The 16429-nt window shown below is 42.1% G+C and overlaps 1 protein-coding gene across 1 annotated transcript in view; it reads right to left on the bottom strand.

The window, feature by feature from the left end:
- Positions 1–8688: 8688 nt before the first annotated feature.
- LOC117441056 (cysteine-rich secretory protein LCCL domain-containing 1-like) overlaps positions 8689–16429 on the bottom strand; it is an 11189-nt gene continuing 3448 nt past the window's right edge. The window contains 8 exon segments of the mRNA XM_034077254.2: positions 8689–10127; positions 13009–13142; positions 13324–13399; positions 13484–13556; positions 13654–13697; positions 13792–13922; positions 15341–15407; positions 15546–15606. Of these exon segments, the coding sequence (XP_033933145.1) occupies positions 10076–10127; positions 13009–13142; positions 13324–13399; positions 13484–13556; positions 13654–13697; positions 13792–13922; positions 15341–15407; positions 15546–15606 (638 nt within the window). The 3' untranslated portion in view covers positions 8689–10075.

Here is a 16429-nt window from a genome sequence, read left to right as displayed (position 1 = left end):
TGAAGTGAATTACCCCACCTTTAAGATTGAGATAGTTTAAGGGGTGTTGCTGCTGATGGTGAAGTGCCAGTCTTTTGAAGTTAAACTCCTTGGCAAACATGTTTTATTATGTCTTTCTCACCTGACATGCATCGAGCAGGTCTCATGCTAAAGGCTAGCACCGGAAGGGTGAAGATGCTAAATGTCTTGAGGGTGAAGTTGCGGTCTTGATCTCACGCTGCCCCCCTGCATCTCTGTGATTAAACATTAGCACGTGCTGCTGGTCAGCCTCTCCTGCTTAGCATGACTAACATGTCCGCCCTGTAGAGGGCAATATTGTCTTCTAGGTCAGGGGAGCACTCTCAAAGGGCTCTTCAAATGTCCTCATGTTTCTACTGTATGCTAATTACATTTCTAAACGTATTCAATTAAAGTGATGACTGAGCAACAGGAGGTTTATGCAGAGAAACTCACACAAGGGATTTCACCACTGGTTGCATTCCCCTAAAAATGACTTGTAATAATCTTTATTTGTATACCTTTCATACAATAAGTGCAGTTCAGTTGACATTTCAAGAAAATTGAGATCACACAGAATACAGTTACCAGTAATAGACATAAAAACAAACTAAAAATAGACGTACAAAACATACATTTAGATTAAAGGACGAAAGTATGCATTGAAAGGAGGATAGTGCAAATTCAACACTCAATCAGGTGACAGGTTAAATGCATCGCAGGGCATTGAGAAAGTGCAGCAGAGAGCTTGCAATTCCTAAAAGGCTAAATTGTACATTTGAGTTTTTCCACCGAGCTGTCTTACGATACTTTTTAACATGCATCTCATTTAAAGGTGGGGTAGGTAAGTTTCAGAAACCGGCTCGAGATACACTTTGTTATATTCCATGGAATGCTCTTAACATCCTGATAGCAATGAATATCTGAAGTGCTTTGACAACAAATCCATAAAGAAATGTCATCTGGAGAAGCCGTGATACTGTTGGATGGCCTACCTGCCTGTCAGCCTTCCATCGGGGCACAAACTCATCTCGTGCCCTCATTGGTCATGTGCGCGTTCGTGTGTGTTGGAGGAGGGGCTCTGTGAGGAAGGGGCAGATTTTCTCCGGTTGTGTATTTTCAAATTCTAGCGATCTCGAGCCGGTTTCTCAAACTTACGTACCCCTCCTTTAATATGCAACACATGACGAGGTGCAGATGCATGGTTTGGTCCCTCAGCGCAGTTTGAACACAGTGCGTCTGATCAGATCCGCAGAGGGAGAGCTGCAGGTTATTGGCCTCCTTATTTCACCTGACAGATTTAATATGAAACAGGTGACGCTTGTGCTTCCCTCAATGGCCCCGGCTTGTGGGCCCTTCTTCTGGATTGGCAGGCGCACATGACTCCAGGTCGGGACAAAGCCACTCTTTTACCTCCGCTTCACACGGCCCGTGTGTGAGCATGGAGACGGGATGGAAATCAAACCTGCTCTGTCAATACAGCAAAGGTCAGCGGTGACGTCAGTGTGCGGGGACAGCCTCCTCCGTGATTCTGCGGCACATCTCTGGCGCCTGATTGGTCGCAGCTCTTTATATGTTGCACTCTTTGCCCCCTGCCCATGATCCCAACACAAACACTGTTTACTACTGCGGGGAGAAACTTGTCTGCTGACTCGCACGGAAAGTTGAAAACAACTTATTCTGGATTCCTTTTGATGTACTATTTTCATTTTTCATGCAGAGCTCGTCTCCCCACTCCCCCTGGAGGCCTCGAGCGCTCCCACTTCACCTCTGCTGGTGTTTGACTGACTGCAGAGGCGCGTGGGTGTCAGTGTGTGCTCACGTGGACCTGCATGGCCTCGTTGTTCAGGCGTGACTCTCAGCTGCTTGTCGTCCTGCCAGGCGACTTCATTCTCCTCCTCGACACTTATTTTCCTTTCCTCTGCAGTGTTGGCTTCACCCGCCGGTCGCCTGATTGCAACTTAGATTCGCAGCACTCTTTGAAACTGGAGCCACTTCCTCTGTTATCCATGGCTTTGTGTGTGAGCAGGGATGCCGCATTCACGATGGCTTTGTTATTAGTGTTAGTGTGAATGCATCTGGAGGGGAAACAGGAAGCCTCAGGCCATTACATGTGCTCCGTAGTGCTGGGGGGAAACGATTATTTCGAAAACGATTAATCGGGCGATTATTTGATCGATTAGTCGACTAATCTAACGATTATTTTTCTGTTGTTCAATTCATAAAAAACGTAATGTAAAAAAAACGTCATGTAAAACTTTTTTTTTCACGATACTGTGTCTCAGGGGATCTTAATATTTAACAAACTATTAATGTGTTATACCAGATTAACGGGAATAATCTCAGCTAACTGACGATACAAACCATGTTTACCAAAACAAAACACAAGTCTCATAAGAAGCATCTAAATGACCCATGAGCGAAAAATGCTAACGGACATTGGCACAGAACTCAAGATAAAAGTAACCCTTATTACTTATCGTAGCTGCACATACAAGATATCCGATTAAAGCTGAGACTCCACAGATTATGTAGGTATATAGTATCATCACTGAGTGATCCGGACTCGCGACAGGGGAAGCAAATACAGTCATCACAACACGTACCTTTACAGAGCTTCTAGGGAGATCGTCTCACCACCGTAGCTGTCAATCTGATCAAAAGACGTGTTCAATGGCATTAAAACGAGAAAAAACGCGGCTGAATCGGTTAATCCATAGGTTTTTAAAGTCTATGTATAAAAAAATATTGAATTTATAATCCATAATTCCATTTTTATGTAAAAAATCGGAGAGCAAATGCTAGCTGCTCATGGTAGCCACCACAGCTAGCTGCCGCTTTAAATGTTCCAACATAGCCGTTGTGCTTTTGTGATATGCCAACTCCATTTGGCAAAGACTGCAAATGACAATATCTTTGCGTTTGGACTAACTTTAACATATTCCCATGCTTTTGAAGACCTAGGGCGAGATGTTTTCGTTTGAGGGCTTCGTGCGCAATCCTGTGAGGAGGAGGTAGCCGTTTCAGTCTCCATTGTGTTTGAAGTGCGATTGTGAACGGCTTGTTGCTTTGTTTACACACCCACGTGTGTTGTAGCGACGCGTCGACGCGGAAATATGTCGTCGACGATATTTGAAGTCGACGCGTCGCTCCAGCACTAGTGCTCCGAGTGCAAAGTGAAGCGATAGAGATAACTGAAGCGCCCCCCCGATGGGGATCGATATACAAAATGAACTGTCTCTATTTAACAAATGTTAAAAAAAGGTCAAAAGCGCCCGTGCCAGGAAACGATGCACAATTATGTCTGGATATAATTGCTCAGTTCCATTTTCTCACTTTTACTTTCCTTTTATGTTATTTCTTACAACAGTTCAATCCTGTTTATGTTTGCATCGTTCCCTATTTACTGTTCAGCAATGACTGCCGTCTATATTGATAGTCTTTATTTTTCCTTGTGCAGAGTCCAGGTGCAAGCCAATGTTAAGCAGTAAGTCCAACCAGAAGTGCATACACGTATAACTCTAATAGATCTTTCTAAACAGGATTTATTTCTTGAGTTCTCGCGCAGCACTGAGCACTTTCTATGTGCGTAAAAGTTGAAAATACACAATCAAAACAAACCCTGGCAGTCTTCAAATGTGCTCCAGGTAATAAGACTTGTTGCAGAGCAAATATGAATTGGTTTGTGAAAGTGTCCAGATGATGAGGGCTTTATTTATTCTGAGAGGCAGCTCCGCAGCCGCCTGGGAGGCAGCCAGACGTCCAGTCAGCACAGCGTCTCTGAAGGTTTCTACATGTGGCGCACATCTGCGTCCAGCACATAACACCGCCTCGCGGACACCCGGTTACACAGGAACACATGTCAGTGTCTTATGTGGGCAAGTTGTTGACGATAAATCATCGTTCCCCCTTCCGTGGTAATAAAGCGTATAGAAAATCTGGCTGTGGTCCTGCCCGTCAGTGGAAGTAAGACGAATGTGTGTTCATCAGGAAGGAGGGAGACAGTGAGAGACAGTGTTCATTTAGACATCGGTTGTGTAGTGCATCATCTGTGGGGAGTAACTTCACCAGATGTTCTTCTCCCACTTGTGACAGAAACAATCTTGCAGCTTTTTCTCCCGAACGCCTCGTGTATTTGTGTGGGACTGAAGAAAAGAGGGAGTATGTGATCTGTTAAAAAACCTCCCGCAATTAACCTGTAACAAACCGGCTTCCTATTTTGTGGCATATACGGCAAAATGTTGCTCAATGGCCGCGTTCACACTGCGGTACTTTTCCCACAGAGGTTCATGCGAATTTAGTTCATGAGAACTCTTTAGTTCGCATGAACTAAGTACAGATCGCGTTCACACCGGAATAAGTCCTGGGGGAGGATTAGGCAAATGAAGCCGCTGACCGTCACTTCTTCTTCTTCTACTTTGGGTTTACTGGCAGGCCGCAAACCACTTCACGGCGTATACTGCCGCCCAAAGTCCCAGGCCGGAAGTCCCCGGAGTTGGGGAAGGCTTCTGTAGAAGCTGCTGGGAGTCCCAGCTGGGAGTCCCAGCAGCTTCTACTGAAGCCTTCCGAGTAAATCGCCAGATCGCCGACACCTCCTCATCTCCACCGCTCCCATGTTTTATTTTGTGTTGCCATAAGTTAGTCTCTCTGCGTTTCTGCGCTGGGCTAATGCTAATGCTAATAATGCTAATGCGAGGATAATAAAATGGCGGCTTCACAAAACTTTTTGGGAGTTTTACGGGGCGTGGTTTGCAATCCGCCCAGCCAATCAGGAATATAGCTCTTTTCTCTAGCAGGGACTTTCGAGGGGGTAAAACAGGAACAGGTTCGCATGAACCTTTGTGGGAAAGTACCGCAGTGTGAACGCGGCTATAGTAAGGCTCACATTACAGATTGTACCGTTACCTTTCATGTGATGCCAACCTTTCGTGTGACAGTATGAGGTCACACTGCGCACACCTCAGCGAGACAGTCTAAAAAGGGAACGGTGTAACCCATTTCTTTACATCTTGAAGGGGTTTCTACCGCCCTTGTTTACATGCTTCACATTGGCAAAAGACTTTCACACAAACCAGACTGTCAGTCGCCTTGATTGATTTTAAAGTTGAGTTTCTTCCAGTAGATGTCCCAAGCTGAATGGCGTTAATTTGACTGCATGTTAAAATATGTCGTTGGGTGGCTCGGTCGCAGGAGAGCCAGTTGGTAATGAACGGTTATTGTAAATCAAATGACTTGTCGGCGATTTGTTTTATGAGCACAGAGGCCTGAAATAACTCGATAATTATATGAGTCACCTTGCCACTCAGGGAAAACTGATTTCTCTCCTCCATCTTTGCAAAAACACATTCACAGTGTGGCAATGTGATATTTTTGGAGCACGAGGGGAAAAAACCCCACTCCCTGTCATATTTAATATTTTGTTCATCTGCCAAAGTAAAAGGTTTTACAAGAAGGACGCAGTCTTTAGCCACTGAAAGGTCCCTGCTCCCAGACGCATTGCACATAAACAAAAAACAATTGCATCTAAATATACAGCACATGCAGATTCACATTCAAAGCCGTCTGCTCCCCCTCCTCTCCTCAGGTGCTCTCTTTGACACAGTCTGATGCCATGCAGCGCCACATTTAGCTCTGCAGCCGAGCAGAGCCCAGTGAGGAGGTTATTAATGGCCTTCCTTATTTTACACGACAGACTGAAAACACGGTGCAGACCCCGCGAGCTGCGAGCGTCGTTCTTTCCCATCTGTCTTCACGCCACTCCGTCTCCTCGGACCTAATGGAGCCGTGTCGCTTTGCTGCCAATGCACTCGTCTGTCTGGTGGATCACATGTGAAGGCACTCAACGAAAGACGTGAGGCACATTAAATATTAAGTCATTAACAATTTTTGACAGTGTCCAAAAGTTGTAGAAAGTCATACTACATATACGGCGCTAGTTCCAGTGTTAGTGGAGCCACCGGGCACAAGAGGGTGGAAAGAAGTCCGACCAAATGCTGAGGAAGACATTTTTAGGAGACAAAATTGTATCAATTAACTTTCATTAAAGGTGGGGTAGGTACATTTGAGAAACCGGCTCGAGATCGCTAGAATATGAAAATACACAACCGGAGAAAATCTGCCACTTCCTCCCAGAGCCCCTCCTCCAACACACACGAACGCGCACATGACCAATGAGGGCACGAGATAAGTTTGTGCCCCGATGGAAGGCTGACAGGCAGGTAGGCAAAAAGTACAACCAATCGGATTGGTTGTACTTTTTGCCTACCTGCCTGTCAGCCTTCCATCGGGGCACAAACTTATCTTTACTTTTTACAGTATTACGGCTTCTACAGATGACATTTTTTATGGATTTTTTGTCAAAGCACTTCAGATATTCATTGCTATCGGGATGTTCAGAGCATTCCATGGAATATAACAAAAAGTGTATCTCGAGCCGGTTTCTCAAACGTACCTACCCCACCTTTAAGTCAGAACACGCTTTGAAAGGATTACATTGTAAGACACACCCCTAACCCTAAAGCACAACCTGGTTTATCGTCTATTTTACACAATTAGCATCGTGCTTAACTGAAGAAGACTTGACACTGGAGATTGAGACCATAACCTCACAAGAAAATTGTAAACTACGGTAAAAGATCAAGTGAGAAGACGTCTAATTTCGTCACTATCCTCCTCATCTTCTTGCCTTTCATTTTGCGGAGCCCTTGGACGCCACCCATCGCCACGTCCTGCTGTGAGTTTTGACGCCTGTCTGATGTATGTTCGCCTCTCGGTTCTCTCACAGGACCGAGCTGCACGGGCGGCCTATCGCGCGCTCTGCAGACCCTTCTCTGTCAGAGCTCGGCCAATCACGAGAGACCCGGTTGACTTCAAAGGTGTGGGAACAGAAAGTAGTGCCCACTCGAATGTGTGAGCATGCACACTGACTTATACATGATTTTGCCACTTCACTAAGGTATAAATTGTCACCTCATGCACTCACACACAGGTGTCTGTCTTTTCTCAAGTTTCCATTGCAAGTACATTTACCCAAGCTAATACGTGTTGTACCTTCACTTGAGGAAGCTTTTGAATGCTACTACTTCTACTTGCATTTGTGTTTTTACTCGAGTTAAAGGTCTAAATACTTCACCCACCGACCAATAAGTAGTTGTCCATGTGGTGCGAGGGTCAGCGTGCATGTAGAATGTACCGTCCCTCATGTGCAGTTAAGTGATCACTATTCCCCTCGTGGTCACCGATGAAACCTCGAGAATAACTCAGGAGGATATATCGTGTCACCGGGACGGACCCCCGTGTACTTAACCCATCATGTAAGATTTACTAGCCCTCACCTGGGGAATAGCACGGAGCGGCAGCCTGAGTCTGGACCTCATGCCGCCTGCAGACATCACAGCAGGCCGGATGTGGAGATGGTGGAACCGTTACCGATCGGTCATTTCGCTCCATCGCTGCTCAGAAGCAAATGAGGAGTGACGACTCGGCTCCCCGGTGACGGACATTTCAAATCGGTTTGAATGAATATGGATATTGGGCAGGAGGAAAGGGGGGGGGCATCCTGTGAGACTCTGGGAGTGCATCTTCTTCCTCAACTGGAGCAATGGATCTGGAAGTCTGATACATTTCCAGATTGGTGCTTTAATGTGAAAGCACGTGACATATTGGAGAACAGGGATATGGAGCACCGCCGCCGCCAGATTGACAGCAGGGAATCCAATACTAACTGGAGAAATACTTGATGGAGAAATGTGATCATTTTAAAGCTACTTTTTTGCATTTGATGGTTTGCATGACTGTAAAGCAGGTCCTCGAAGGAAAGCGTTTATTTATTGTGATAAAGCCTAATAGATGTTTAGTTTTAGAAGCAAGACAAATTGCAAAAGGTATGGGCAGGAGGAAGGGGGGGGGACATCCTGTGAGACTTAGTGGATGCGTCTTCTTCCTCAATGGATGTGGAAGTCTGGGGATTTGATCCGTCTTCATCCGAGCCACAGAACGCACCCCTTCAGTGACTCCCCGAGGTACTTTGATCTTTGGCTGTGCGCGCGTATCCACCGGTTTATAGCCGATGTGAAATGAGTCATTTCAAATGGCGTTTGAGCAGATTGATGCTTTAATACGAGAGCATTACGAACCATATCAGATGAAGTGTTCAAGGACCATTGACGGCCTCCTGGTGATGCGGCTCCCTCCTTTCAGAGCGCCAATATTCAATCACTTTTAGATATGTCCTGTATGAGTAGCTTTTTCAGTTTTAGACTCGAAAGACAGCATTTCCTGTCAAAGCAGAAAGTCATCCCAGATTTCTCTTTGACGGCGGTTGAGGTGAATCGAGTCTGACGCAGCGCGGTGTTTGAGGTGGGGATAAATCAGCACAAGTAAACACACGTTGTGATCGTGTTACTCACATGAAGTATTCGAGAATAGGAATAAGGAGCGCCGCCCTAACGCCGCAACCGCCACATTCACAGCAGGAAATCCAACACTAACAAAAGTCTGAAGGAGAAATTTCATAATTTTAAAGCTACATCTGATGGCGGGCGAGTTTCGAGGCGCAGTGACTCTGACGCAGGTCCTGGAAGAAAAGGGTTTATTTATTGTGATAAAGCCAAATAGATGTTTAGTTTGAAAAGCAGTTGAAGTTATTTTAATAGCACAAACACATGTCTGCAAGAGAAGTGAGGTGGCTGTAATATTTTATTGCAAAATTGACTTTTCCCAACGTCTCGAAGTAGGAAAATATGTAAAATGCACAGACAAAAAAACTGCCCATTAAAGCTGGAAACAATATGAACATTATACCGGTGTCAAACTCAAGGCCCGGGGGCCACATTCGGCCCGCGACTTCATTTTATGTGGCCCCACAAGAGCTTGCAAAGAATATAATGTTTATTATACGGTTACATGCTACAGAAGCACGTTGCCCATAAACTACATGTCCCACAATGCATCTCAAATATGACTTTTTTCTCAGCCTTTTTTTCTTCAAAATATGCATTTTTTCATAGAATTCCTTTTTCTCAGAATTAGATTTTTATTTAAAAAATGTCACTTCTATTTCTTTTTTCTCCAGAATTTGGCTTTTCTTTTTAAATCATTTTGGGACATACGCACTGAAGAGACTTGCCCTAGACTTCTGCTTTCAGACGTAGTTAATTATGAAGTTATTACCCTATCCGATGATAATCTAATGCAGAGGCAATGATGTAATATAATACATTATTTTATATATATGATATATTTATATATGTATTTTTATATAGTCTTAAAGTTACAACCGGCCCTTTGAGTGCAGCCATAATGCTGATGTGGCCCGCGATGAAATTGAGTTTGACACCCCTGCTGTATGTGATACAACTGTTGCATAGCATCGCTTCTGCTTACTTTTGTTAAATACAAATGAATAGATATGACTTGAAAACATACTTTGGAAATAGAGTGACTCCCCGGCCTGCAGGGAGTTTAAACTAAACCACATTATCTGTAAAACAAACAAATCCCAACACACTGGCAATTACAAAACACATATAGCAGCATCCTTTATAAATCCTGTTGATATAAAGCATTATCATATAAAAATAAATGCATAACAATTTGTTCGCCAGTTAAAAAAGTACAAAATATGACAACAAACCCCCCCGGAGCACCAGTACAAATGTGCCAAACTTAATAAAATAATAATGTTATTGCTCTTTAAGTGCCTTTATAAAGTTATATCGTATTATTTTCTATAATCACACACAGCTGTTTGTTAAAATGGCAAGGAGACGGCACAAAGACAAACACGTGTGATACTATTTACAAGTCTGTACAGCGAGATATTTACAGGTAAAGCGTTTCCTGCTGGAGAGGACCATTTGGAAACTCAATGCAGGTGACAGATGTGTGTGTTTTTGTGTGTGTGTGTCAAGTTTCCTTCGCTAGATTTACGCTGTCATGGTAACGACCTCCGACCCCTGGTGTGAAGCAGAGCCAGAAAACATTTCAGTCGTTGTGTTTTGACAACAGGGCTTGATTGGCGCCTTTTCAACAGCACAAGTGCGCTTTCTGTTTTTGTAAAGCCGCTCTCATGGGGTTCTCAAATCACGGCGAACACCCGGAAAGCTTTTCCTCCGGGGGGGTTTTGGAGGCTGGGGAAGAAGAGGAGCGAGAAGGAGTCAGTGTGTGTCCGATACATGCAGGTGGGAAGTAGTGGAGTACAAATACTTCGTTACTGTACTTAAGTATATTTTTCTGGTATCAGTTACTCCACTACGACTTTTTACTTTTGAACACAAATACCTGTACTTTCTACTTCTTACATGTTGAACTCAAATACCTGTACTTTCTACTTCTTACATGTTGAACCCAAATACCTGTACTTTCTACTTCTTACATGTTGAACCCAAATACCTGTACTTTCTACTTCTTACATGTAGAACTCAAATACCTGTACTTTCTACTTCTCACATGTTGAACTCAAATACCTGTACTTTCTACTTCTCACATGTTGAACTCAAATACCTGTACTTTCTACTTCTTACATGTTGAACCCAAATACCTGTACTTTCTACTTCTTACATGTTGAACTCAAATACCTGTACTTTCTACTTCTTACATGTTGAACTCAAATACCTGTACTTTCTACTTCTTACATGTTGAACTCAAATACCTGTACTTTCTACTTCTTATATGTTGAACTCAAATACCTGTACTTTCTACTTCTCACATGTTGAACTCAAATACCTGTACTTTCTACTTCTCTCATGTTGAACTCAAATACCTGTACTTTCTACTTCTTACATGTTGAACTCAAATACCTGTACTTTCTACTTCTTATATGTTGAACTCAAATACCTGTACTTTCTACTTCTTACATGTTGAACACAAATACCTGTACTTTCTACTTCTTACATGTTGAACTCAAATACCTGTACTTTCTACTTCTTACATGTTGAACCCAAATACCTGAACTTTCTACTTCTTACATGTTGAACACAAATACTTGTACTTTCTACTTCTCACATGTTGAACTCAAATACCTGTACTTTCTACTTCTTACATGTTGAACTCAAATACCTGTACTTTCTACTTCTTACATGTTGAACTCAAATACCTGTACTTTGTACTTCTTACATGTTGAACTCAAATACCTGTACTTTCTACTTCTTACATGTTGAACACAAATACCTGAACTTTCTACTTCTTACATGTTGAACTCAAATACCTGTACTTTCTACTTCTCACATGTTGAACTCAAATACCTGTACTTTCTACTTCTCTCATGTTGAACTCAAATACCTGTACTTTCTACTTCTTACATGTTGAACTCAAATACCTGTACTTTCTACTTCTTATATGTTGAACTCAAATACCTGTACTTTCTACTTCTTACATGTTGAACACAAATACCTGTACTTTCTACTTCTTACATGTTGAACTCAAATACCTGTACTTTCTACTTCTTACATGTTGAACACAAACACCTGTACTTTCTACTTCTCACATGTTGAACTCAAATACCTGTACTTTCTACTTCTTACATGTTGAACACATATACCTGGACTTTCTACTTCTAGTATTTTTAAACATGAGTACTTCTACTTGAGTAAAGGATGCGTGTACTTTTGCCATCTCTGCCGATACCAAACATGTCCGGGCGTTTGCAGAGAGACGAGGATGACATACACACACAAACAGAAAGACTTTCTACGGAGAAACGTCATTGCGACACGGGGATGACAGATAGGACACGCACAGATAGAGGTCACGACTCCCCGGGAAAACAGATAAACCTCCCGTCTTTCCACACACTCAGGGGACCTTCATTTGTTACTCCAACAGAGACAGACATGCTGTGAAGTTGAAGGGGACAGGTAAATGATGAGCAGATACTAACAGACGTCTCAGCGAGTGACAGAGACAGATGTGGAGAGGGAGGAAAGCCACAGTGTGTCTTCTAAACATCGACCAAAACAATGCAAAGTATGTGCAGTTTAATGTCTCGCAACACGACAGCAGAATGTGGGTCACTGAAGCTTTAACCCGAGGCTGGTACGGACCTGTAACCTTAATGCCGCGGTACAGCACATGTGCTCACTTTATTGGAATTAGCAAAGTCTTTCCGAGGCAAGCACAAGCTCCCTTCTTTGTTAAAAATGTATATGTTGTTCCCTTTCAGCCACCAAGGACTCGTTATGTAGGAAGTTAGTGACACACGTCTTTTATTGATGATCAGGAAACACATTTAAGGATTATTTATTTATGTCTCTTAATTTCCTTGATGTAGAAAAGTTCCTCGTGAGGTAAATGTTTCTCACATGTATTTGAATTGGGTATAGTTTATTGCCTTGTCTAAGCTTTTTCAAATGTCAAACGCCACCTAATAAACCAATGATGTCTCCTGAGTTAACAGAGGAAGACATGCGAAGATAGAAAAATAGCAAATAGCAAAGATATTCCTCTTCCTTTATAGCAGGTTTGCTTTGTGTGTTAGTGCCCCGTTGTCGTTCGATCGTACTGTGCGTCTATAAAGGAGGATGTGTTCCATATATTATATCATTTTAAAACCTCAAAGCTTAGCCCTTCTTGTTCACATCCTTAACATCTTACTGTAGAGCAGTGTTTCTCAAACATTTTCATACCAAGGACCACTTAACCAATAACAAAACACTCGCGGACCACCTAACTCCACAAATATCCAAAAACACATCGTTTTTTTAGAACAGACTACAAATCGCCTGAAAATGGTACAAACAAGTGGCAACATGTGTGATGAAGGTGTTTATCTGGGCTATATCATGCAATCGAAAGTGAAACTTAAGCTCGCTCTATTGCGGAGATATTCCCGCGAGAGTGCGGAAAACTTAAATAAATTAATTTATTTAAAATGTGAAATGTTACCAATATACTCACGGACCACTAGGGGCCGCTCACGGACCACCAGTGGTCCGCGGACCACACTTTGAGAAGCACTGCTGTAAAGCACCACCTTAGCTTCAGTGATGAGAAGGTTTATTCTGGATCCCTTACCTCTCTGAAGAAATGCCATTTTGATGTGAGGCGATGTAATTTTTCCGCTTATCCACCGGCATCACGTCGATGTAACCCCCGAGTTCGTTCCGGAGGACTCCAGCGTGGACCGCTGCTCGGCAAATACTGGACTTCTACAGAAGAAGAAGAAGAAGAAGAAGAAGAAGAAGAAGAAGAAGAAGAAGAAGAAGAAGAAGAAGAAGAAGAAGAAGAAGAAGAAGAAGAAGAAAAAGAAGAAAAAGAAGAAAAAGAAGAAATAAGTACATAACTGAAAGGTCATGGAAATATTGATGATTTTTGAAGATAGGGACTTACATCAGAGTATATTCTGGTGCCGATTACTCTGCATATGTGAGGGTTCTCCTCTAAACAGTTCCTCGGGCAGTATAACCTAAAAGTAGAACAGTTGATGGTTAATGAACTTGTGAATGAGGCTGGAGGAATTAAGGTTCGAGGCAGATTTAGAGCTGCATACCGCGGACAGTGTTTTGCAGGTCTTTGGTACGAACACATCGGTGCCCCTGTGGTTTCACACGTGATGGCTTTGACTGTAAGAAAAGGTGCCGCAGCGCATCTTATAATGAGTTATTTCACACAAAATGAGACATATCTAGAATTACAGTGTCTCCTTATCGTGAGACTAACCTGCTACTCGTGAAACGGTGAAGGAATTGGCACTGAGATACTTCCTGTCGAGAGAAAGCACAACACTGACATGAGACTCCATTCATCGTTAGTATATTTCTCCAAATATCATCAGTTTATGTTTCCCACGAGTCTCACCCGAGAGACTGGACTCCGTTCTTGTTGGATTTGATGAAAAAGTCCTTCCTGCCTTGTCTCGTCACATCCATCCATCCCCCGTCATTATCTATGACTCCTGCGTGTAAGCCGGCTCTGCACACGCTGGATTGCTGCAAGTGGAATCATTTTATTGACGATTTAATTTGCATAATTGTGTAGTGACAGGTGTGAGCGATGTCTCAGGGACACTTTGACGGGACACACCGCTGCTAATTAGGTCATTCTACAGCAAAGGTGGAATCTGGGTGATACAAATCTGCTGAAATATATTCCTTCTAAAAACATCTAAAACCGGTTAAATAGCAATAACTAACTCTTAACTTGATGAATCCACAACAAGTAGAGCTTAAAGTATTTATTTTGATTATTTCTATACTTTATACAAAGCTTATTTGTATAGGAATGTCACAGTGAAAATTTGGAGAAAACACCACCATTTTAACAAAATGGCTGCCATGCGTCAGACCAAATGTGGCTTCAGTCAATATCAAAATCGTTTAACTCTTCAATACATTTTCCCATTCACATGTTCACCCCTAGGCTATGCCATGAGTAACACTAAGACAGACTTGAAAGACGCACGTACAATTTGAAGATAAAATGACACCTTTAACAAACAAAGTAAGAAGTATCTGACTTTCCTTACGTCTTTGTGCTCTGCCTCAAATGATCTCTTGTTACAGGAGGCACTTCAGAGACGGTACATTACTTGTGTAGCAGTAACCATGGCAGCAACACCAATGACGTCATTTTGGGTGACTGACATTTATTTGATATTATTAATAATAATTTGCGTTTTTTTTCACCATTTCAGTGTTATATTTAATGCTTGTAATGTTATGTAAATATAAATTAGATTTATTTATTGAAAGAAAAATCTTTTAAATTAAAACTATAGGCTCCACTTCCATGTAGGATCAAAGTGACAAGGCAGCTCCTTGAACTTGACATTTTAAATAAATTGCAATTTACGTATAAAACCATTTTTTATTTTGTACCATTGCAAAGACAATCTCTATTTATTCAACATATATAATGAATGTGAGTATTCGGTCAACGTCATGTATTTTGGTGTCTGCAAAAGTAAGTGACAGCACTTCCACCTTTTCTGTAGCAGTTAAAACAGGACCGGTCCAATTTGACCGCGAACACCAACGTAAGGGGGGGGGGGGGGGGACGAAGACAATAGGAGGGTTAAAACACTCCATTACAAGTCAAATTCCTGATTTAAAAATTCTACTTCAATAAAAGCACATAGTTATTAAATTATCAAAATATACAGAAAGTAAAAGTACTCATTCTGCACAATTCCTGATTAATATACAGTATTATCAGCTAAATATACTTCAAGCACCACACGTTTATTTATTTTTTATTTAGTACCATTGCAAAGACAATCGCTATGTATCCAACATATATAATGAATGTGAGTATTCGGTCAACGTCATGTATTTTGGAGTCTACAAAAGTAAGTGACAGCACTTCCACCTTTTCTGTAGAATGACCCAGTAGCTTAATATCGACTCACCATTTCATAGTAAACCGTCCCAACTACTTTCCCTGTAGCATCGAGGCACCCGGCTGGACACTCGTATCTGTGGAGGAATATGAAGCTAATAATAAATAATAATAATTTGATTTATATAGCACACTTTAAAGACACACGTCATCTCAAGGTGCTTCACAAAGCTAAAAGTTAACTGTAAACTCTATTTGTTGGCGTTGAGCTGTACCTGTTACATGGCGTTCCTTTACACTGATCTCGAAGCTTGGTGTCACAGGTCACCAGTTGAGCTGAAAACACAAAATAAAGCCTTTTTTCATTCCCCCTGCAGGAACCAACATGCAGGAATGTCTCATTTCGAAAAGCCACAGTTGAATGACACCCAGTGATTGTTGTGATGCTTCAAGAAACCAGAGAGAAGAATTCCTGCGACAGGGTTCAGGGTGGTCAGCGTTTCTGGAGGAAGCGTCTCAGCTTACAACCAGAGCCTGTTTCTGAGCGGAGAGGAAGCCATTTAAAAACCGCACGGAGCCTCTCACCCCTCTCCGTCGGCCAAAAGAAAACACACACTCTGGAGATCATGCTAAAACCAGGGGTGGGAAGTAGTGGAGTACAAATACTTCGTTACTGTACTTAAGTACATTTTTCTGGTATCAGTACTTTACTCCACTACTTATTTTTCTGAGGACTTTTTACTTTGACTTCTTACATGTTGAACTCAAATACCTGTACTTTCTACTTCTTACATGTTGAACTCAAATACCTGTACTTTCTACTTCTCACATGTTGAACCCAAATACCTGTACTTTCTACCTCTTACATGTTGAACACAAATACCTGTACTTTCTACTTCTTACATGTTGAACACAAATACCTGTACTTTCTACTTCTTACATGTTGAACTCAAATACCTGTACTTTCTACTTCTTACATGTTGAACACAAATACCTGTACTTTCTACTTCTTACATGTTGAACACAAATACCTGTACTTTCTACTTCTTACATGTTGAACTCAAATACCTGTACTTTCTACTTCTTACATGTTGAACACAAATACCTGTACTTTCTACTTCTTACATGTTGAACTCAAATACCTGTACTTTCTACTTCT

This window comes from Pseudochaenichthys georgianus, unplaced genomic scaffold, assembly GCF_902827115.2.
Source record: "Pseudochaenichthys georgianus unplaced genomic scaffold, fPseGeo1.2 scaffold_1438_arrow_ctg1, whole genome shotgun sequence".
Classification (NCBI taxonomy): Eukaryota; Metazoa; Chordata; class Actinopteri; order Perciformes; family Channichthyidae; genus Pseudochaenichthys; species Pseudochaenichthys georgianus.
This window is presented reverse-complemented; position numbering and strand designations above follow the sequence as displayed.